At 44.4% G+C, this 22,174-nt stretch overlaps 2 protein-coding genes across 6 annotated transcripts in view; one reads left to right on the forward strand and one right to left on the reverse strand.

Moving 5' to 3' along the window:
* The window catches only part of CAMKK2 (calcium/calmodulin dependent protein kinase kinase 2), a 41,528-nt gene extending 26,424 nt beyond the window's left edge, over nucleotides 1–15,104 (forward strand). For 3 of the 5 annotated variants that reach the window (XM_067539612.1, XM_067539613.1, XM_067539617.1), the window contains 8 exons: nucleotides 802–890; nucleotides 1,136–1,335; nucleotides 1,447–1,500; nucleotides 2,732–2,805; nucleotides 3,837–3,924; nucleotides 4,911–5,039; nucleotides 7,701–7,801; nucleotides 11,742–15,104. In XM_067539612.1, coding sequence (XP_067395713.1) covers nucleotides 802–890; nucleotides 1,136–1,335; nucleotides 1,447–1,500; nucleotides 2,732–2,805; nucleotides 3,837–3,924; nucleotides 4,911–5,039; nucleotides 7,701–7,801; nucleotides 11,742–11,817 — 811 coding nt within the window. In that variant the 3' untranslated portion in view covers nucleotides 11,818–15,104. The remainder of the gene's footprint in view (nucleotides 1–801; nucleotides 891–1,135; nucleotides 1,336–1,446; nucleotides 1,501–2,731; nucleotides 2,806–3,836; nucleotides 3,925–4,910; nucleotides 5,040–7,700; nucleotides 7,802–11,741) is intronic. The other 2 variants (XM_067539615.1, XM_067539616.1) reach the window with 2 other exon arrangements.
* An 855-nt stretch (nucleotides 15,105–15,959) lies between these two features.
* LOC137147599 (P2X purinoceptor 7-like) overlaps nucleotides 15,960–22,174 on the reverse strand; it is a 40,351-nt gene continuing 34,136 nt past the window's right edge. The window contains exons 20-25 of the mRNA XM_067539934.1: nucleotides 21,876–22,017; nucleotides 20,755–20,891; nucleotides 18,938–19,031; nucleotides 18,779–18,844; nucleotides 18,594–18,689; nucleotides 15,960–17,727 (exon numbers count right to left, since the gene is read on the reverse strand). Coding sequence (XP_067396035.1) covers nucleotides 17,695–17,727; nucleotides 18,594–18,689; nucleotides 18,779–18,844; nucleotides 18,938–19,031; nucleotides 20,755–20,891; nucleotides 21,876–22,017 — 568 coding nt within the window. The 3' untranslated portion in view covers nucleotides 15,960–17,694. The remainder of the gene's footprint in view (nucleotides 17,728–18,593; nucleotides 18,690–18,778; nucleotides 18,845–18,937; nucleotides 19,032–20,754; nucleotides 20,892–21,875; nucleotides 22,018–22,174) is intronic.

A 22,174-nucleotide genomic window follows, 5' to 3' on the forward strand; every position in this document is an offset into this window, starting at 1 on the left:
TGGAATTTCTGGGTTTTAGGGGAGTCCCAGCATTGCTGTCTAAGCCACCCTCCTCTTGGAGCCATTGTAGGAGCCATTTTCCACTTGTGCACCAGCTCAAGGTCCTGCTGATCATCCTGTGGCTAGCTCGGGTGTCTCTAGGGCTGCTTTGCAACAGGGTAGTGATGCAGAGTGGCCCTAACGCAGCCAAAGATCAGGGACGTAAAATCGCTCCCCGGTAGCAGAGTGAGTGGCTGAATTTCTGACACCGCCTTTCCTAGCAGAGTCTATGTAAAGGTGCCTCTGTAGTTCCCTAGCTGGTTTTGTCTGGCCACATACGGTATGTCTCCACCACAGTTAAACACCTGCAGCTGGCCCGGGGGAAGTCCCAGAGCCTGGGCTCCAGCATGAGCCCAGACGTCTACACTGCAGCTTAAACAGCCCTGTAGCACGAGCTGAGTCAGCGGATGTGGGCCAGCCGCGGTGTCGCATTGCAGTGTGGACATGCCCAGAGATAACGAAAAACCATGTGTCAGCGTGCTGAGCCATAACAGTGCAACATGATCGTTTATAGTGGAGACAGGGCCTAATATGCTGGTGTTCTGTAGAGAGTTAATTCACAGTGGTTGCTGAAGATGTGAAGGAGAGTTGCAGGGTAGCCAGGCTAATGAGCTAAAGAATCCATTGTCTCTTGTTGGGTCTGAGTTTTGCTGCCTGTCCTCTTAAACGTCAATCAGAAAAAGAAGCCTCTAATGTCATGTCAGTTCTGAGCTGTGTCCCTCTTCCTCATTAGCCCTGCTTTGTTTTGTGTCACCTTCCCAGGCCTGTGATGGAAGTCCCAGCCATTAAACTTCTCACTGAAGATCAGGCTCGGTTCTACTTTCAAGACCTGATCAAAGGCATCGAATACTGTAAGCTTCTAAACACAAACCACTGGCATTTTTAACCACATAGGGGCCAATCCGCAGCTGGTGTAACTCAGCTGGCTCCAGCAAAGCTACACTGACTGACACCAACTTAGGATCTGGCCCTTAGTTTGATGTCCCTGTCAATTGAAATTTGCAGTCGCTATGTGTTTGGTCATTTGCTCTTAGCTGTCTGCTACTTGTGAGACAGGCACGCACTGCCATTCAATGTCCTGTGTCTTTAACCACAGTGCACTATCAAAAGATAATCCACCGGGATATTAAACCTTCCAACCTTCTCGTTGGGGAAGATGGTCACATCAAAATCGCTGACTTTGGAGTGAGTAATGAGTTCAAAGGAACCGATGCCCTCCTGACCAACACTGTGGGCACCCCTGCGTTCATGGCACCGGAAACCCTCTCCGAAACGAGAAAAATCTTTTCTGGCAAGGTATTTTGTAGTGAGGCTTTTTTTATAACTATGTCTCTTTAAAATAGACACGCTTTGGGGGCTCCATGTGCAAGAACTAGCTATAATAATTGTATTCTCCTTTCTTCCAAGGCTTTGGATGTATGGGCCATGGGAATCACACTCTTCTGTTTTGTGTTTGGGCAGGTAATGAGGTTTTTGTTTGGATCTGGTCAGTGGGTTAGTACGTCTCTTTGCACAAGGCTGTGTGTGGTGTTTTATAGGGTGAAATGTATGTCACCTCCCTTACCCCCCAAAAAAGCCTGATCAGTCATGGCTTCTTCTCCCCTAACCTTTCCCTGCCTTGCCTTTCTGCATGCAACTGGCCTGCAAAGGTCTGCATTACAATGAAGCTGCTTTTCCTAAAGCCCAGTCCCTAGGGTAGCCCCTCTGCAGAGCTTCATCGCAGTAGAGACGAGCCATGCATGGGACTTTTTTAATTCCGCTCCCACTATTCTGGCAGGAGAGTCCTGCGGGACCCACGGGATCCCAGTCCCATGCAGGGCTCTGCTGCAGAGTGTCTTGTACAGCCCACAGCTCCATAGGTGTATGTTTGATGAATGTCTAAATCATTCACTCCTAAGGCGTCTGGACATTACTGCAGCAGTTATTCTTACCGTGTGTGGGGAGGGTTAGTAATAATGAAGTAATTCCTGCCCGGATTCATTTGTATGGTTGTGGCATCTGGGCATTTCACATTCCATTTTTCAAATCAATAACCACAAGCTTGGGTGACTCAGTGATATTGCACATGACCTGTCCCTGCTGGGATGCTAATGGATTCATTAGTTGAAAGCCCAAGTAAATGGGTGAGCTTTTCCCGTACCTTGCAGATTTCCAAACAGTAGATCTACTTTACCAGCCGAGAGCACCTTTGCTGAGAACACCTTTGTGCCACTCCTGGAAGAGCAAGAGCTCATCCAACAGAGATCTTAACTGGTGCAATGGGACATAGAGAGAGAGGTGGCTTAATACATTTTGCTGGAGTCTGGATGACCCTGTCTGGCTCCTTTCCGAACCACGGGGCTGATCCACCAGTGTTCGCTCATGAAAAGCTCCCCTGCTTTCAAACTGCTCAAGGATTATTGGGCTGGGCCTGCCCAGATGGTTCTGCCAGCGGCTGTTGTTATATTCTGTCCTTTGAGCCCACACTCTGTAAAGATGTCGTTTTTGTTGTTGTTTTTAAATGAAGCTGAACAAAATAATGTGGTGAGAAAATCTGCCATATGTTGTATTTTTCCCCCCCCTAATTCTTTCTCCCTCTCCTTTTGAATCCTGCAAAATTCCTCCCAAGCCCTGTGATATGTTCTGCTAACTCCACCAGACTGGCTTGTTGCTTAACAAGTTTTGTTGCTTATTTTTGTGTGCTTGTCATTAGTGCCCTTTCATGGATGAGAGGATTCTAAGTTTACACAGTAAAATCAAGACCCAGCCCCTGGAATTCCCAGATCAGTGAGTACATAGAAGGCTTTTTATTATTTTATGCAAATTGGAAAGTGAGTAAATGGAACTGGGCCTGATCCAGTGAGATGTTACAAAACTATAACCCAGACTACCAATACTAGCTTTTCTCTGCTGCACTCATTCCTGGAAAACTCCCTTCAAACTAGACATGAGGTCAAACCCTGTTGATTTACAGCTGTTGGAAAAATGTTTGTGATTTAAATTCCAGAGCTCCCAAGAGAATTAATTCACTTCTTCCATTGCCATATGGTGGTTTTCTGTCCCATCTCTCCATCTTTTTTTAAATACCCTGCCCACCCCGACTGCTCTCTGAGCATAGCTATTTATTTGACTCCAAGTCACCTCTGTGTGTATTTGCTTCTCCTATGGAAACTCCATTGGGGGCAGTTACAAGGGGGGGTCCTTCTTTCCCAAGGCAGTCACTAAACGAAGCAGTAACTGGTCTGAGTAACACCAAGAATTCCTAAATTTTCTGCCACTCCTTAATCCTTGGTCGTCGTCCTCCATTTAATCCCATTCCCAAACACCGTCATCTCATAGAAGATGAGAGTTGGAAGGGACCTCACAAAGTCATCTAGTCCAACCCCCTGCTCAAAGCAGGACCAACCCCAACTAAATCATCTCAGCCAGGGCTTTGTCAAGTCAGGCCTTACAAATCTCTAAGGATGGCGATTCCACCACCTCCCTAGGTAACCCATTCCAGTGCTTCACCGCCCTCCTAGGGAAAAAGCTTTTCCTAATATCCAACCTAGACCTCCACTCAGAGCTTTGCCAAAGTGAGTACTGAGCAGCGTGGGACTCAGGATTCAGCTCCGCGCTGCAGCGTAAGGGCGTGTGCACCCAGTACGTGCTCTAGTACACTCTGCAGGAGCACAGGCTTTTCAGCCAAGGGTGTTAGGCCCAGATCTACCCCCTCCCCCCAAACACCTCTGCAAACGAGCTGATACGATGAAACCTATCAATGAGAAGTGGCTGTGAACTCTCTCAAATTAACCAGTAGCTCACTTTAACTTCCCAAGGCCGGACATTACCGAGGATTTGAAGGATCTGATAATGCGGATGCTGGATAAAAACCCTGAATCCAGGATTTCAGTCCCGGAAATCAAGGTACTTGCCAGGTGGAAATGAAACCTTGTTCATGAGTTGCAGCCTCACTATTGTCTGGGCTGTTTTAATTTCATTGGCTTTTCTTTGCTCAGTCTTGTCTGGAGTCAGTTTATCATTTGTTGCTCACTCCCACCCCCCACCCCCACGCCTTCTTTTCAGGCCCTCCTGAGCCTTCTCCACTTTGGGGGACCTCTTGTGGCTGCAAGACTAGGCCACATAAGGAAATCCTCCACGTCTAGTGTTTTCTCTGCTTCCAGGAAAATAATGCAAAACAGCCTTCCCAGGAGACTTCTGTCCCTCTCCCCCTGCTCGAGCCCAGGAGGGTTAAGCAGCTGTGAAAATGGCAAATAAGGTTGGGGAAAGGGAGGAACCAGTGAGCTATTTCTGAACCTTCAGAAAGGGTTTGAGACATCGACAACGTTTCCCGGTGTTTGGAGAGTGAGCAAAAGGTTTCTTCTGAACCTATTTTCCCATTTGTGCTGCAATCTGCTGGTTAAAGTCTAGGGCCTAGGTAGGAGTCAGGAGCCATGGGCTCTCCTCCCAGCTCTGTCACTGTCTCTATGCGTGACCTTAGACAAGTCATTTCACCTCTTTGTGCCTCCATTTTCCTGTCTGTAAAATAAGAGTAATGATGGCTCCGCATCTTTGTAAAGCACGTACAGATCCGTTGATCCGAAGTGCAGTGTAAGGGCTATCAATTATTAATGCTTTCCCTCCTGTGTGGCTATCGGCCTGGGTCCAGAGAGTTTGGATCTGGAGCTGCACTTGCCCAAAGTTGGAAGGTATATGCATATGGAGTTTTGGTTTGGGATTGTTCATTCCTCTAGTTCACTAGGTTAAAGGACAGAGCTTCCCTGATCTCTTAATAACTCACAGGCCCATCACTACTTTAGCTGGAGAGATGCGGTGTGCTTGCCATGTCTGGGCTGTTCTAATTTTTTCAAAAGGAGGAAATCGTTTCTGACGGGCTGTGTTATTAATTGAAGTTACACCCGTGGGTCACTAAGAACGGAGCAGAGCCGCTGCCGACGGAGGATGAGAACTGCACGCTCATCGAGGTTACTGAAGAGGAAGTCGAGAACTCAGTCAAACACATCCCGAGCCTGGCCACGGTGGTGAGTAACACAGGCCAACAGTTTGCTCACTAAGTGCCTGGAAAATGTTCTGATCTTACTGCTCCAGCATCACTGCTCAGACCTAGCTGCGCTGATGAATGATTAAAGGAGTAGGTGCCAGGACTCCTGTATTCTCTGTTTCTAATGCACCCATCAATGGGGTGGTATCTGGGCACCATGTAGCAGCATGTGGCATCTCTGTAGGAGCTGCCACATTAAAAGTAAGTCGCTCATGTGGGATTATGAGCTGGCGTTTAGAAGGTCCAACAGAAGTGACAAAATCCCACCAAACAGCAGTTCCAAGATGGAAGCCACAGAAACTCCGATCAGATGGTTTTTAGAAAGGGGTTAAAAATGACAGGGAAAGAGGAAGCATACATGAGCCCGAGCTCTAGGAGATGAGTAACAGTGAAAGTGAGATGCGGAGAGCAACTTATTAGACAACATCCCATCTTAAGGGACTATTCGAATGATCTCCAGACATACCGAGTTCAGTTCCACTCCAGCTTCAGGAAAAAGCCACCTCCACCAAGCAACGAACTTTGTGGTCTCTTTAGCAGTTGTTTAGAAGGGCAGTGCTGGCTTAGATCTAATTTGGGGAAGGTTTCTGACCTTAGCCTAATCTGAGATCAGTCTGTGCCTTTGGTTACACCTATTCCTTGTGCTGCACTTCAGAGAAATCTCGGTGTACAGTAGGGGGTGCTAGCAGAAGAATACTGAATGCTGTCGTCTTTTAACTTGCCTTAGGATTTTCATGTGGCTGTTTGTGATCTGCTGCTGTTGAGGAAAACAGGGAAACAGCAATTTTAACATGAGCTGGTTGTTCCCAGCTTGTGGTTCGCTCTCAGATTTCAAAGCCCTCTTACCTTGCCTCCTGGTGATTGCAAAGCCCAGCTCCACAGCAGAGCTATATTTGAAGTTCTGGTCCATATGGAGAGGACTGCAGCCAACAGAGACCAGGCCTTCAAACAGGCATCCCTGCGCCTGTTGAGACGTTCTTTCGGCCCCACTGGAGTTATGGCTGCTCAGTGGCATTGTCATAGTTTTAGTTTGTACCCTCACTTTTTTTTTTTACTGTGCACTGCAGGGTGTCTTTAAGAGGTGCCATGCTGCCCTCTCACTGCTACTGTGCCCCATTCTCTCACTTTACTGAGGGAGAACAAATCTGGGAGGAAGATCAATGGTTTTTGGCAACTCCGCTGCAGCAGTCTGGGCTCCATGGCCTCTTTCCTTTTAGAGAACCAAATTCTGCCCAGCGCAAGGCGCAAGAATTGAGGGTGCTCAGTGCTTTGCAGGAGGCGCTCGGATCCAGACAGGATCAAGCACAGCAAAGCTAGTCTCTGCATCTGCTCCTCACATCAAACAATCTGTGTGTTCCCAGCCCCAAATCTCCTAGGCCTTGAATTCATTAGCAGCAACCTCCTTCCTGTCTTGCTGTCACTTCTTTGAATTTAGGTCACTATTTAGAAGAAGGGGGAAAAACTGCCTCCGTTTTTATTTCTGCCTTTATCTGTGGATCGTTCACCTGCTTTAACATCCCTGTAATAGATTTTTTTTTTTTTTTTTTATTTAATGGTTTTTAAATGCTAACGTGTGTTCCCGTATGCAAGATGCAAATACAACGACCATCCCTGTCCTGCAGAATTCACAATTGAAGGAGAACGTTTGAAAAAGTTTCCACTGTTTTTTGGATTTTTTTTCAGAAGTGCTGAGTCCCACAGCCCCATTTGAAATCAATGTGTGTCTAGCACAGTTGAGTGCAAAATGAATGATTTTATTCAATTAGTTTTGCCTTTTTTTTCTTTTCATGAATTGGCTACTGGTAGCTTGCAGAATTTTCAAATTTGATTTGTTCTTCGAAATTATTCACAAATTTCTCCAGGGAATAACTCTTCGTCTGCCTGTCAAGCTGCAAATGTTACACTCAAGTATAAGAGTCACACACTCTTGGCTATTACATAAATCACATGGTATTGTTTCTATTCCCTGATTGAATGTCTTTGTAACCCACTCACTGAGTTACATTCAAACTATATACTCAGTTGTAAGACTCACAGTTTGCACTATGTTGGTTAGCTGCATACTTAATTCAATCAGGGAACTGATGGAATAACATGTAAGTTATGAAACTAAGTGAGAACGTGAATTTCAAATTCTTTTCTTTTGTAACTTTTGTGCTTCTCAGTTAACTTGAACTCAGTACAAGTTATAGAGTTTCCAATCACAATTCAGTATTGGCAAATTATTAAAGCGAATCCCTGTGCCATTGAAGACCAAGCAGCTCAAGTTTACAGAAAGTGAACCCAGCGGGATGACAGATGCATGCAAATCAAAATTCACTTTTGACTTGGAAAGATGAGTGGAGGAGAAAATTTCATTCCACTTTCATATCCAGTCTCCTGTGGTTTGAAGTATGCATATGTAGCTCTGAGCAGTTCCAGATAAAGAAATGAGCTTCAGTACCAAGCAGTTGGAGACTTGGCAGTCGTCGTTGTTGTTGCTAAATGAAAACTTTGCCCAGGAAGGGCTTGTTTTTAATAGTTTTCTAAAGCACAAACTCTGTTGGTTGGGTATATGCCTTAAACATTTCTGTTACTTTGGAGGGGAAATGCACTGCTTCTGGAAAGGATTGTCCCTGACTGAAATCAATCTCGTCTGCAGATCTTGGTTAAAACGATGATCAGGAAACGATCTTTCGGGAATCCATTTGAGGGGAGTAAGAAAGAAGAACGATCCCTGTGTGCCCCAGGAAACATACTGTCGTAAGTGTCTTCATCTCACGTGGGCGCCAATGGGTGATTTACAGTGAGTGAACAGTCAGTGCAAAACACAAGCAGAGCTTGAGAATTTTTATGTAAAAAATGTACTACAACCAGGGTTTAAGTTACCACGTATGTATTGAATCTAATCTCAACTCTATTTATACCCCTGGAAGATTGCTTTTCAGTGGTAAGGGAAACTGATGTACACCATGCTATGATATTTCACAAATGGTATCCTGTGCCAAATCCTGACGAAATCAAATCCTTGTCTCCAAAGAATGCTCAGCCTCTGTTTTATAGATCTACTGTCACCTGAGCCCGTTCAGGCCAAATGGCTCCCTACGCACGTATGAGTGTTGCTACTGCTGCTGCAAACTTAAACAGAGGAAATATTATTTAGTTAGTGATTTAGGGCCAAATTTTCAGAGGTTCTGAACCGCTGAACTCCTGCAGGAAATCGAGAACTATAGGTGCAGGAAAATCGTTTGACATCCTCAGGATTTGTCCTTCTGGTGCCACTTTAGTGTGGGCTGGAGGCACAGATGCTCCTCCTCCAAGCCAGAGTTTTTAGGATCTAAGAATTTGGAGCCTGCACCTACATGGTACTGAGCTTCCTCTGCTGCTGTTGAAACCAATGAGAAGTACAGGTGCTCTCCATCTTTCAGGATTGGACCCACTGTAAGTTGAGAAATGCACATTATGATGTGGGAGTGTGGGACTGGCATTATCACACTGAGTACTGGAGTCTCATAAGGTGGAAAGCCTTATAATAAAGAGGAGCAGGAAAAATAGGAAAGAGCTAGCTCTGCTCTTCGTTTCCTGCGTGTTTCTGTGGGAAATGGGGTCTTCTCCTCGGAGGAGCGTTAGAGGGATTGTAAAACTGGCACCTTCTTACTCATCTCACCTGCTCCTTGTATGTATTCAGAGTCAAAGCTGCTCCTGGAAAGCCAACACCACTGAGAATGTGTGAGCTGGATTCTCTTCCTTCTGATTTCTTTCAGCTCATTATTGGGGAGGTGGGGAAAAGGCCTTGGACACTGTGGTCCTTTTACCTGATTTGTGCTCGTTCTCACTTCACTTCTAGAAAAACGTGAAATATTATGTCAGTCAAAGGCAAAAGACTAACCCAGCAGTGCCTTCTGCCTGTCCATTCATGTATGCATTGTATGCTCCATGGAGCGATGCGACATTCTCAGATATGTGTGTTACAACACAAGAGAAGCTTTTCATCTCTTGGGGTTGTATTCCCTCCAAAATTGTCTCTGTAGAGAGATCTAGGTACAGGGAGAGGGAGCACAATTCTGGGACACATTTACGCCAGGCAGCAGTATTAGTGCTACAAAGAGTGGCTATCGCATAAAGGTTTCAGAATTGGGGGCTGTTTGTTCACCAGAGTGCATGAGCACAGCAATTGATTGCTGCTGTTTCAGCCAGTAAAGCCCGTAAGTTGTAGGAAAAAATTCATTTAAATGGGAGAGTCTTTTAAAGCATTAATGGAGCTTTCTTAGAAAGTGGATCAGGCATTAGTAGTAAATAACAAGCTCTTCTGGCTGCCTGCAATGAATGATAGACGTGCATGAATTTCTCTTCTGATAACAGGAACGCTCTTGTATGGATTTCCTTGCTAAAACGTAGCATGGTCACTTATATTAACATTGGGGATACAGAATTGAATTTTGCCAGAAAATTCATCAGGCATATTAAAGGTGCTTTGTTTTTCTTTCTATTTGTATTGCAGCTGTGATGATAAGAGATAAGTGACCTTTGTACTCTAGAAGAAAGGTTTCAGTTTAATCCAGTGATCCATTGTGTTAGGAGCTGCTTTGTACTAAACACAAATAAGTACATGAAAACAAATGTTGGACTTCTTGTTTGCCATCACCTTTTCCCCCTCATTTGAAGCAGATTTTTTTCATCTGGACTTGTTCCGTGGATAAGATCCCAAGGGCTTATTTGTGGGCCAGCACTGAAGTCAATAGCAAAACACCCACTGCCTCAGTGAAGCTGGGATTTCACCCCAGTTGTGTGTGGGCTGCTGAACTGGAATGGGCTTTCTGAGGATCTTGTTGAGCTTCTTACCGTGAAGTTCCCATTCCCTAAACCCCTCCCAGTTATTTGTCTGGTGCCACTTGTTCCCCAATAGATGCAGGGCTTGGTTTCCTGCCTGCTGAGGCTTAGAACAGGCTGCATCTGCCTAGGAGTTCAAGTGACAGCATCTCTGAACAGAAAGCTCTTCTCTGGGTCAATGCTTTGTGTATTCAGCATGTAACTGAACCAGAGCCCTTGTATATGAACCCAAAAGACCGCTAACACCTGTGATTTTTGGTGTGCTGCGTTTGTAATTCAGGCTGCATAAGGCATTGTCCATCTGGATAAACTCAAAGACCAACCCAGTGAAATATCACCACAGTCTAATGAAGAGAGATCATATCAATTGGCAGTTTCAAGTTATTGAAATTGAAACTGATGTCCTGGCAGTTTCAGTCTGTGTCACAAAGAGTTACATTATTGGATTCTGCTGCTCTACCAAAGTCTAACAGCAGTAGAGCCGCAGTTTCTTGAGAGGCTTGTATCCCCTTTCAATTTCCCAAAGTAGGCTGGGCATTTGCTCCGTTTTTCTACTGAGAACCTCGCGGGATTGAGTTTTCTGAATGGAAGGGTTGACAAACCATTGAAAGTGCTATTGCTGAGCTTTCGTTTCCACTATTCAGTCTCCTCCTTCTAGTGGTATCTAAAGGGCATGGTTATTTACTTACATTTTCCCCAAAGACCCTGTATTAAGTTGATTAGGGGAGGCTCAGTTGACTGATGCGTGTGATCCAAATTCTTTTCATAGCAAATGCTTTTTTTCCTCCTGGGCATGCCTGGAATTTAAGCAGGTAAATCCCCCAAGTATCCATTGGGGAATAGATGTATATAAGACCTTCTCCTGAGATGTTCAATCAGTAAAATTCACCCTGTGTACAGGGACAGAACAAGGCCTATGCACCAGCCACCTGTATCCTATTTTGAGACATTAAGTAGGACTTAAGTTGTATCTAGGCCTCAGGGTGGCCTTCTGCAGAGGGGCAAATTTCACCTTATGCTTATGACTCTTGTTGACTTCAGATGGAGTTGAGCATGGAAGACATCTTCCCATAATGTATGTTACTAACTATGGGATAAAAGAATTTATCTGCATATTTTCTCAGTCTTTTTCTCATATTCTGAATTGTAACTGACAGTGACACCCAAATCCTATTCATATGGGTGATTTACTTTGTTGTTGTTCTACAACAGAGCTGTAATATTTTACGTGCTGTGGTTAGCAAGCTCCTGTCTCATCTGTCACTGATAAACTGTGGTGGTAGCATCTGTCAAACACAGCAGATGAAAGTTACTTGTTTGATTTTGCCACGTTCCCTCCCACAAACACTGGTTAAAACAATCATGTGAAGTGAAGTAAGTGTCTGAGGGCTATAAAGAATGGGTAAGGAGGTGATCTGTCTCTCTCTCTCTCTCTCTCTCTCTCTCACCATATAGGTGAGATTTGATTTTATGTGGCCCAGAATCTTCTTATATTTCTTTAATCCTCTTCCAGCCTCAACTATCCTGCAGTTTTTCATGTGAGGCTGCTTCTATGTGTGTTATGATCTAATCTTTGATGGCTAGTATTGCTGCATATTTCAAGTGTGTTTGGATCATTGTTATGACTATTAGGATGCTAATTCTTACCCAGTCTGCACTGTCTTTACCTATTTACCTTTCTGTTTATAAAAACAGACCATGATGTTGTGAATAGTGACGTAGATTTCAGTGTAACTCCTATTTTGTTCAGTGTATTTTTTTCCCCATAAATTGTTTACTATAGGATACCTTGAGACTGTATACAGGTTTTTTTCCTCCTCTCATAAAATGTTTTCTTTTTAAGGACACTAATGTGTTTTATTTCATTTTAAAGCAGGAAGCAAGACAGCGAAGATAATCTCAAGTGCAATGAACTGCCAAACGTGGGAGGGGATGAAGTTCTTTCATGAAATCCAACATTATGGTTATGATGAGCAACTTGGTCTGTGGCTCCTTTATACAATGTGCTTCTGAGGATAAGAGATGTAACAGAGCCTAAGCCAAATAAACACAGCATGACATGGCACTAGTACAGTATAATGCTGCATGTAGAACTTACATAGCAACATGTAAGAAATCAGATTACAGTACTTGTCTTAAACATTGAACATCTCTGATTGTTAAAAACATAACTAAATGGACTGCTTGATTTATTGTTTGAAACATTGCTGGAGATCAGAAGGGTGAGCTGATGTGATGGGCAGTGATGATGATTTGCAAAAAGCAAAGAAAGAAAAATGCAGTTGGAAATGGCTTTTAAATGGTTTTAATGCCAAATATTTCACAGAGACAAATGCCACAAGGTATTGTACAAGGTAGGTAGGCAGGCATATGAACGTGTGAAGCTTTGTACACAGCTGTAAAACTACAGTTATGCACTTTGAGAGTTCACAGCCTACTGGAAATGGTGTTGTATCTATTTTTTATTACGTTTTTTGAATTGACATATTTTAACTCCATGGAAGCAAAGTACAAACCACCGCATCACCTTTTTCAACAATGCCTGTCTTTTTGAGCAAAGTTTTAACAGTTTGATTAAATAGCATCTTCAAGTAGTTCATAAACTAATGTTAATTAATTACTGTGTTTGAAGACACCACTCTTCCTAAAATCTTGACATTGGCATGTATAGATGTGCACTAGTCGGGCTGAGTGTTCAGGGTACAGATGAAAAATGTATCTAAGGGCTTGAAATTCGGTCTGAATTCTTACAGCAATGGGCATTTTGTGTTAGAAAATGAGTGAAAACCTGTATTGCTGGGGGAAGATAAAATCCTATTTTGAACAGCAAAAGCACTAACATTTCTAAGTCTTTTACTTGAGCTAGGTAGATGTAAAATTCAGGGTAAAATCCTTCACTTCCGTGTACATTACATGGTTTAATACAATTTTTAAAAAAAACCAATTTATGCTATTTTTAAGTATCTAAATAGACTTAAGGCTCATTTAGGATTTAAGAGCTTATTGAAATATTTAGAATAGCTGGTAATTTTCAAAGAAGCTTTTTTTTCCCCTTCCAAACTCTTAATTTGGAATTTGGGACTAGAGATTTCTGCAAACTAGTAGCCAATAGTTTGTAAATCCCTGTGGCTCAAAGGCAAATTAACTGACTTTAGGAATTTTACTAAGAGCATTTTCATTGTCAGTGAGATTGCTTCAGAGTTATTTGGTAGTGGAATAAATTCTGGCTTCTATATTAGATTTTCTGATCATGAATGCTCTGCTAGTAGCTACAGAAAAAGAATCAGAGGGATCATGAAAGTAGATGAGTGGGGATGAGATTCTCCAGTTGGTTAGGAAAAGCGACAAAATAAATAGGATAGTCTTGTGGATAAAGCAAGGCACTGAGAAGCGGGAGAGCTGATTCTTTTCTCAGTCCTCCCATTGACTTGCTGAGTGACCGAAGGCAAGTCATTAATCTGCCTGTGCAGCTGTAAAATGGGGAGAATGAAACTTCCGTAGCTTGGAAGTGGTTTATGAGGCTGAATTCTTTCTCCTTGCATGAAAGGCACTATAGAAGTGTCAAGTATTTTGATTACTAGTGATTTCCCCACCCCCTACCCTACAAATGGCAGTTGGGCCAGAGCCAGTATGAGGTGGTTGTATGCTTGCCTTCCTCTGAAGCATCAGTTAGTGGACACTGAAAGAGGCAGGATGCTGAATTTGTTGGATGTACATTCTGGCCAGCAAATCCCATGGCCCTGGGAATGATAGACCTTGGCCTAAGAGTTAGGAAGTTAATTCTGTAATTTTAGCAAGAAAAGTCCCACTCACACAAGTTCTCTTTAGCCTAATTGCCCGTATTGTTAGCAAAGCCTCCTGCATCACAGTACTCCCAATTTGCTATGAGGGAATGGTGGTACGCTTCTTTCCAAAGCTGATATGAACCACAGCTTCAGTAAATGTTTTAGAAGCAGAAACGGTTAACCTGGAGCAGTGAAAAGGAGACTCAGTTCTTCCAGTTGCTTCATTTGAAGCTGTGAATGGCTATTGCTTGTTCTGCTTCTTTGCTTTTTAATACCAAAAGGAATACCAAAGTACGTTCAAGCTTCAGAATTTCTCCTTCCTCTTTTCCCCCCCAATTTGGTTTCCTTCATGGAAATACTTACAGATCTGATAAAGAGCTGCCAGTTGATTTCGTGTGCTTGTAAATGGGTTTGTTGTTTTGGAAAAATGCATCTAAGTGGTTAAAGAAAGTTCTCCTTAATTGTTGTTGCTGAGTGGTTTGTGTATACTGTTTTTGTTTAAGGTCTGTGATCGGTATGCAGATTTAGTGCTGATTTTTTTCCATTTACATTAATAATTTGGTACATGCCATTTGATATAGTTAAAGCTTAATTTACAAAACAGGAGTGATCAGAGGCTTGAGAGGTGGAATGCAGGGAGTAATGCATCTACTAAAAGAATTGCAGTTCTTATGTACCCATCAGCATAGTATCTAGGCATCATCAATTGACCGTAGAACAGTTCATGGACATTGACTCCTAAGCATCCAAAACCTAAGAGCTTCCTCAAACTCCCCAAGGAATTTATTTTCCTGGTACACCCAGCTCCATGCCTGAGTAACAGTCTGCAGCCTGACCTCTCTGCCTAATACACTTTCCTGAATTAAGCTTTGTTTTATGTGGGCTTCCTTGTCAGTCAAAATATAACATTTGGAGTGTATGACGTGTGAGGAAGATCTGTTATCTAAATGCATGAGCTGTTAGAGAAACGACATATACAAACCTATTCAGTTTTATACCTGCTGTCCTTTACTGGTCAAGTTCTCTGTTCTCGAGTGAAGTAAACCTTTTGTCTGTGCCTTTTGAAGTGGGCTGGGGCTAGATTTCCCCTCGAAACTCCTTTTTAAAAACAGACCCACCCGGGGTCATAATTTGTTGCTGAGTCAAGAGCTACATGGCTCTCACGTTGCACAGCAAAGGTCTTGGGGATTCCCTATTCTCTACTGGATAAGCAATCTGGTTTTTCAAAGTTCTGTGATATTGCTGACTTTTATACTGTTTGTTTAATGCCCGGCCCTTGTTTTATTCCTACCCCTTTTTACTACACATTTTATTTTATCAAGTGTATAAAGTTTAAATACTGTGTATTTATCACTTAAATTATATTAACTCATAAAAGAAATGTAGGTGTTTTTTCCACAGATGTTTAAGCTTCTCTGTACAAGTTGAAATAAATAGCCTGCAACAGTCAACCCAGCGCCAGCGTGTTGATTGGAGACTCTTTCCCCTGCAGGAGGAAGTGGTGAAATAGCAGGCACCTGCTAGCATGCTGAGCTCATGATCATTCATTCTGCTAAATGCGATGGACAGTTGTTAATTGTGGCAAGCCAGTGGCAGGGGGGTGAGGCCAAGATGAACATGTGAGCAAGGATGGAAGCCAGTATTGCTGCCGCCCAGCTGCCAGTGTTTACTTTAAAGCAGCCTGTGCAACTGCCTCAGCCTATTTTGCATGAGATGGTAGGGAAAACCGTCTGCGGACTAGGCTTAGTATTAAGTGTGCAACTTCTATGGCTGAGATCTGAGAGCAGTCCTCCTAAGGCATGATTATTCCTCCTGCACCTCTTTGGGTTTGTTCTGGGCTCAGAGGGCGACTGCTGCCATTTCTTTTGAGAAACTTTTCCATTACTGGGCCGCTATTCAGCCTGCTGAGTACGACACTATGCAAAGAGCAAACTAATGCAGAGCTTGGCTCTGTTCTTAAGATGGAAACCCCCCCTCATTTCCCCAGCTATAGTTCTGCCCCTATGTTCATGGAAGAAGTGCAGTGAAGTTCATAAAAGTTTTCTCTCTGCATCCTGCACTCACTTGGAGTGGGCTTGTTAAAGCCTGATTGTCAACCCCTCAACCTAGGCTCCTGGAATGTCAGCCCCTCACTTAAGGAAAACAAATTTAAATGTTATAGATATGAATTGATTTTAAGTCCTTTCTTTCACCTTTTCCTTAACACTTGTCCACCCTAGCATCTGCTAACACTTAAAAGGGCCTTGTGTTGTGTTTGCTACCCAGGTTTAAGACATTTATTCTTAGGGTTTCTCTAGCTGGGGAAGTTAGCATGGTGTAAGATAAGAGTTTTAAATTCACATCCCAGCTTACACCTCTCCTGTCCTATGGACACATTCCAGCCAGAGTGCATTAAACTAAGTACTGAGGGCATGTCTACAAAGCAAGACACTGTGCTGTACACCAGCCTGTAAATCTACAAGGCACCAGCTTTTGCTGCACAGTAACATTTTCTGTGGCTATTGCATGGTGCAATGAAAGGCCTGGAGTGCAGCTTACTCTCAGGACGGACTCACCCCAGGACTTTCACTATGTTCAAGCAATGTCTGTATGCCCTGGTACTGCATGGCAAGCTGGCTCACGGTGATCCACCATGTAGAACAGGCCTTGCTGCAGAGTGATTGTGTCCACCAGGGGCATTAGTGTGCAGTAGCTAGTGCTGATTAGCGCCTCTATTTTTTCCTCAGAGGAGCCAAGACCTTAGGTTTATACCACTTACATGCACTGCTATTAGCACGGGCCTGGGAGCTGTGGCAGCAGATACCCTCCTTTGACAAGACAGGCTGCTTTGGGAGACCTCTGCAAGGTCTCATCTACTGCATGAGAAGCAAGTACAGCAGGGATCTGTAGGGACTAGGACTACTCTAGAATTAGGCTGATTGAGCGAGAGCATGAGCGAGCTAAGTTCAGTGTTGAAGTTTAGGATTGTGGAGGGATGAGGAGGCTGCAACTCATGGCGCGTGGGCCAGGCAGCAATGAGACACTTCCTTGCAGCTGTCTACATCATAGACCTTAGCTACTAGCAGGACCAAGTACAAATCCTGATTTGTATGGGACAGTTATACAGCTCCCAGCACCCCCCTCTAGGTCACAGCTGGACTGTAGCCAGAGTCTGCTCCCTACTTCTGCCTTCACACTAAGACCAGAAAAGGGCTTTTCCAACACTGGCACTGGCTGATGAATGCTTCAGCTCTGCCATAGAAATGCTGCAGCTGGTGAGGCTAAGAACAGAGACCATCCTTACGTTTGCAATGGCTTTATTGGTTCACTATAAACTAGATTCTCTTCTTACACCAAATCATTTCAAAGAAAGTTTATTAAATATAGTTAATTTGTGTGTTTGGAATATTGGCACTCCCAGTGATGTGCTATCCGCTCCCTCTTCCTTTTCCTTCATTATAAACCCTGAATTTTACAAGGACCAGAAACTAAGCAGCCTCTCTATAAATGCATCAACCACTTCCTAGAATACAGGAGAGCCAGAGAGCGCACCCGCTATCCCTTCCCTACTTAGTGTCTCTGCCAACGTACGCACATCCTGGCCCAACTGCTTGTGGTCCTACAGCCTACCCATCACCAGAGCCCTGTGGTAGGGTTGACAGTAGCGCCTGCTCTGGGTGACAGGCCCCTCTAGGGCATAAGGGGATTCAGGAAGTTTGACTCTATAAGTAAAGAGGAAGGGGAGACGGTGCCATTTATTCACCAAACTTTCATGGAAAGTTTTTTTCGGGTTTTTTTTTTTTTTAAACAGTTGTTCACCATGGACAGAATTCAAACGACTAGTAACAACTTCACTCTCCCTAGTTTGGGAGTAGCGAGAATGAGCTGTGAAGCAGCCCGCAGGTAATGAAGAAAGGTTCTCTTCCAATGTGGAGAACACAGATGGATTAATCCCGTTCCAGGAAGGGGAAGCCTACAGCCTCATCTTACTGTCCATCCGTGAAGCACAGTCAGTCACAGCAGCACGTCACGCTGGGCAGTTGATGCTGCAGCGCACGGATGTCATGACTGGGTTCCGTATGTGCCGTTGGACCCCTTTAGAAAGGACAGAAGACAGACAGCCATTACTCTTACGAGAGCACGGTGGGCAGACTGTTCTCACTGCTGGAGACTGGGACTAGAATCCTGCCTTGATCCAGTCAGCCCCCACAAGAAATCTGCTCCCTCCATGTATTCGATCAGATCTGCTGATTTTAAAGGACAGTTAATTTGTGACTTTTCACCATTGAGTCCAGCTCCTGCGTAAGCATTTCCTACCACATTTAAGCTGGAGGGCAAAAATTTTGCCCTCTGCAAAGCCCTGTTGAAGACAAGGAGGCAGCAGAGGGTAGATGTACTCCTGGACAAGAAACATCCTAGGAACAGTCCAGCCTAGCACTGAGATCTCAGCATTATTTGTGGCGCTAGCAGTTAGCGGCAGCAGTAAATAGATCCTGATCTGTGAGGTCAGATCAACAGGAAGCCCCAAGAGCTTGTTTTTTTTTTTTTTTTTTTTAAAGTCACCAGGGAAAGGTTCAGAGAAGAGCAGCATTGGGCTTCACCTGCATCATCTTCTGCTCACAAAAGGCAGGTGCCTGGGATTGCAGGGCAGGACTGAGATGCAGTAAGAGCAGGCTGAAGTTTCCACCACCCCATCAGGAGCAAGATCAAGTTTCATGGAGGACAGATTGGTTTCTAGTGGTTTGGGTTCCCCCAAAATTGGCTGCGTGGGGAAATCCTGTCCTTCCACACACACAGCCCCCCCCTCCCCCATTCAACTATGCATTTGGGATCTGGCTAAAGCTAACTCAGTCATCTGGCTACACAATCACTGCCACCAATCCATGGACAAGTCACCTCTCCCCCCGTGACACAAAGTTTGGTTGCAATTCTGACTAACCACACAGGGCCATGCTCCTTACCAGTTCATAATCTTCTACATATTTGTATTTCTTCTCTCTGTAATAATATCTTTTCTTCATGCAGTACAGCACCACGATGTCACACAGGACTGTTGCCTAGTTGAGATCAAAGAGATCTTGTAACTATACTTTCAGGCAAACAGATCAGTTTAAAAATCTGTCTCAGTGAAGACAGTGTAACTTACCACTCCAAAGAGTGCTAGGCCAGAGCCAATGTTAATCATTGTAGGAATTATATCGAATTTTCCTGCCTAAGAGACACAAAGTTACAGTTGTGAACATTTTTGCAGAGATTTTGAAAACACGTAGAAGCTAATAAGAGGGCTCAAGAAACAAAGCGTTACCTTTCCAAAGACCATGATATCAAAACGGATGCCATAAGCCTTAATTAACGTCCGCGACTCAGTACCACTTGCATCCCTGAAGTATTTTGCAAACCTGAAGAACAAGTGTTTTAGAAGCTTAAGACAATGTAGGGGTTACTCTCTATTCCGCCCCCCGCCCCCCCATACTGTTGCCATTATATTGGTCATACTGGCAAATAAACAGCTGAGCTTGTATTAGTACAAGTACAGAAAATGCATGTTCACCATGACACACATCATGCAGTATTGATCACGGCCAAGTTGAGAGAGTAGCTAGTGGTTGGATTAGAAGTTTATGTCCCACCCAGCTGGGTTTGGAAGAGTTCTGAAGCGTGAGCAGGAGAGGAATGGAAAAGGAGAAATCCACATTAGATGGGGAAGTTAAGAGAGACAGTAAAACTGAGTTACCGCTAGTCACTTTCCTGAATTTCTTTTTGTGGCTGCTACTCTTTATAACCAACCGTGGATACCTCTTACTGCAGCCCGAGCATTTCAGGAGGAGTAATTTAGTTTCCAATGGGAGTGAAAATAATAATAGGATTTTCATTTACAGATTTCTAGCAGAGCCACCAAGCTCTGCAGTCTGCTGGGGCAGGTACAGAGGAGTTTTGCCAGATTCTGGGATTTGCCAAAGGGAACAGACAGTATGTAAAGCTGGACTGTCTAGAATGAGATGGTTTTGTGACAGTACTTGGAGCTAGGAGGTTGCACACAGAAGTCATTTTCTTACTTCATGCAACACGACCTGCATGCAGACATTTAACGGGAGAAAAAGGGAGATCAGACTTACTTTGTATTGTGATTTGCTGCTTCAAGAGGGAACAGAAGAAAGGATGGAAGAGAAGAGAAATGACTGGCTACACAGTTTTTCCAGAATAAGCACAGACAATGGTGAGTGTCAAGGACCCAGCTGAGAAGCAGTTCACACTCTGGATAGTTGGATCAGTCTTTAGGCAGGAGACCTCATGCCAAAATTTAAGACACTCACATTTTCAGGTTCCACCTGCCATGCCCTCTGCACTAGCGTGAGTGTTTGTAACCTTAGTGACAGAGTGGACACAAGAGGGGTTAGTGCAGTACCAACGGCAGGCAGCCAGACATGCATCACTCCTGCCCATGGCCTTACACCCGGTCTAGGGGTGCGAGCTGACTGACATAGTTGTACTGCCAAACATCCCTGGTGTAGATGCAATTACATCGGCAAACTGGGGAGGGAAGAAAGAGAAAGGCAACTGGAACAAACCACAGTTTTTCCTATCATGAGCTCGCCCAGTTGCATCCACACAGGAGTGCTTTTCCTGGCTAGTTATACCGCCATAGCTATACTGGCTAAGTGCTCCTCAGGGAGACCTAGCCTCAGCTGTCTTCTTGTAACCAGACTAACACGCTATCATCTAGCTGTACCTACATAGTCCAGTGGGCTAGTTCTCCCTGCACCCAGACTCCTAATAATAGGGGATGCCCGAGTTTACTGCCCCACGTACAGGCCCTCTGGGCATTCTGACTTCCTACTAAAACGTTATGGGCTGGCTGCCCCGCTTCTCTTAGGATATGCTTTTGCAGACATGATTCAGTGCACGTTAGGCTGAGGCTCTGACCCAGCCTCTTAAGTCCACCATAGCGCCATTGATCTCAGCACTGTAAAGGGGAGTCTTATACGGTCATTCGACAAGTTGGTTTTTGGTAGCCAGATCATGACATTAACTGGGTGAGAATGAGCATCACAACCGGATTACCAAGAACCCAGGTAGAGGGAGCTACAGTGACCCCATGGACTCCGTTACTCAACTGCGTACCTGAAATTATACCCAGGTGAGACGTTGTGGTCTGAATCCTTGTTGTCAAGGCGACGGAAGGTGTATCTTGGCACACAGTAAGAAGCAGACTTGTCCAGGTCACAGTTCCAGTTGATCTGCACCCCCATTACTCCTCCCTGCATGGTGCACACAGAGGATGTGTCGGGGGGATTGCTTACAATTGCTGGATGACCCGTCAAAGTGATTTCTTCACGTTGACCAGGGCACCTAGTTTAGAGAAGAGCGTGTCTGGGTTCTAAGTTTAAGTGCAAATCAAGAGATGAGTCTCATCCCACGGCAGATATCCCACTAGACTGAAGCTCACACTCATTTGCCAATGTGAAACTTGCGTGTCTCCAGTTTACTACCCAGAGAATAAGCTGCTTCTTTCCAGCCTATAATAAAGTCGCCAACAAGAGAAACCAGGATCCAATTTATTAAAAAAAAAAAACAACCCCAAAACTACGGCGTCTTTCACTGAAAATGCAAGATTTTAGAACTTTGTCTCGGGCACACAAATCCTTTCCACTGTAGGCAGCGCAGAGTACCATGTGCCAGCTGAATTGTTCACCAGCTCTGCTTCACCTCTGCTACATAAGACCTTGCTCAAAATGCTGCATAAGCGTTTTCATGAGTGTCACACACGACAAACAGAAGGCAAGTTAAATATTTACAAAGTAAAGTTTAAAATATTCCCTACGGCCCTGAAAAAAGTCTTCCACGTAGCAGCAGTTATGCTACGTGTTATGTGATCAAGGCAGTTAAGGAGGCTGCGTAACAATGGCTCTTGTTTCTCTGCCGCATCCTCTCATTGAACAAACACTAAAGGGCAGGTCTACACTTAAAATGCTGCAGCGGCAGCTCTGCAGCGTTTCAGCAAAGACGCTATTATGCCGACAGGAGCATCTTCTGTCAGCGTAGCTAATCCACCTCTGCAAGAGGCAGTAGCTATGTGGGTGGGAGAAGCCCTTCCATCAACATAGCGCTGTCTCCATGGGGGTTAGGTCAGTATAATTGTGTCGCTGAGCGGTGTGGATTTTTCACACCCTGAGTGATGTAGATATACCGATGTAAGCTTATTGTGTAGACCTGGCCTAAGTGAGGAAGGAATTTCCACATACCTCAACAGCCATCTCTTGAAAATTCTGTCCTGCAGCTTCAACTATTTGATGGACTCGGAAGATTGGGCAGAAGGGATCCGTTTTAGAGTCATAAATGCAGTTCTTGAGGTAAGTGCTATTGATAGAGGGCAGAATATTCCGCCTGAAGCAGAACAGAGGAAGACACAAGAGATGTATTACAGCAGCCCTCTGCACTTCCACATCAGCCTCCGTCCCAGCCCCTCCCAGGCAGCAGCTCGCCAAGCTTCTCAATACCCCGTTCAGCAGAGAAGCACTAGCCCAAGTGATCACACTAGCAC

This window comes from Emydura macquarii, unplaced genomic scaffold, assembly GCF_026122565.2.
Source record: "Emydura macquarii macquarii isolate MOO-44397 ecotype Brisbane River unplaced genomic scaffold, CSIRO-AGI_Emac_v2 contig_554, whole genome shotgun sequence".
Taxonomy (NCBI): domain Eukaryota; kingdom Metazoa; phylum Chordata; order Testudines; family Chelidae; genus Emydura; species Emydura macquarii.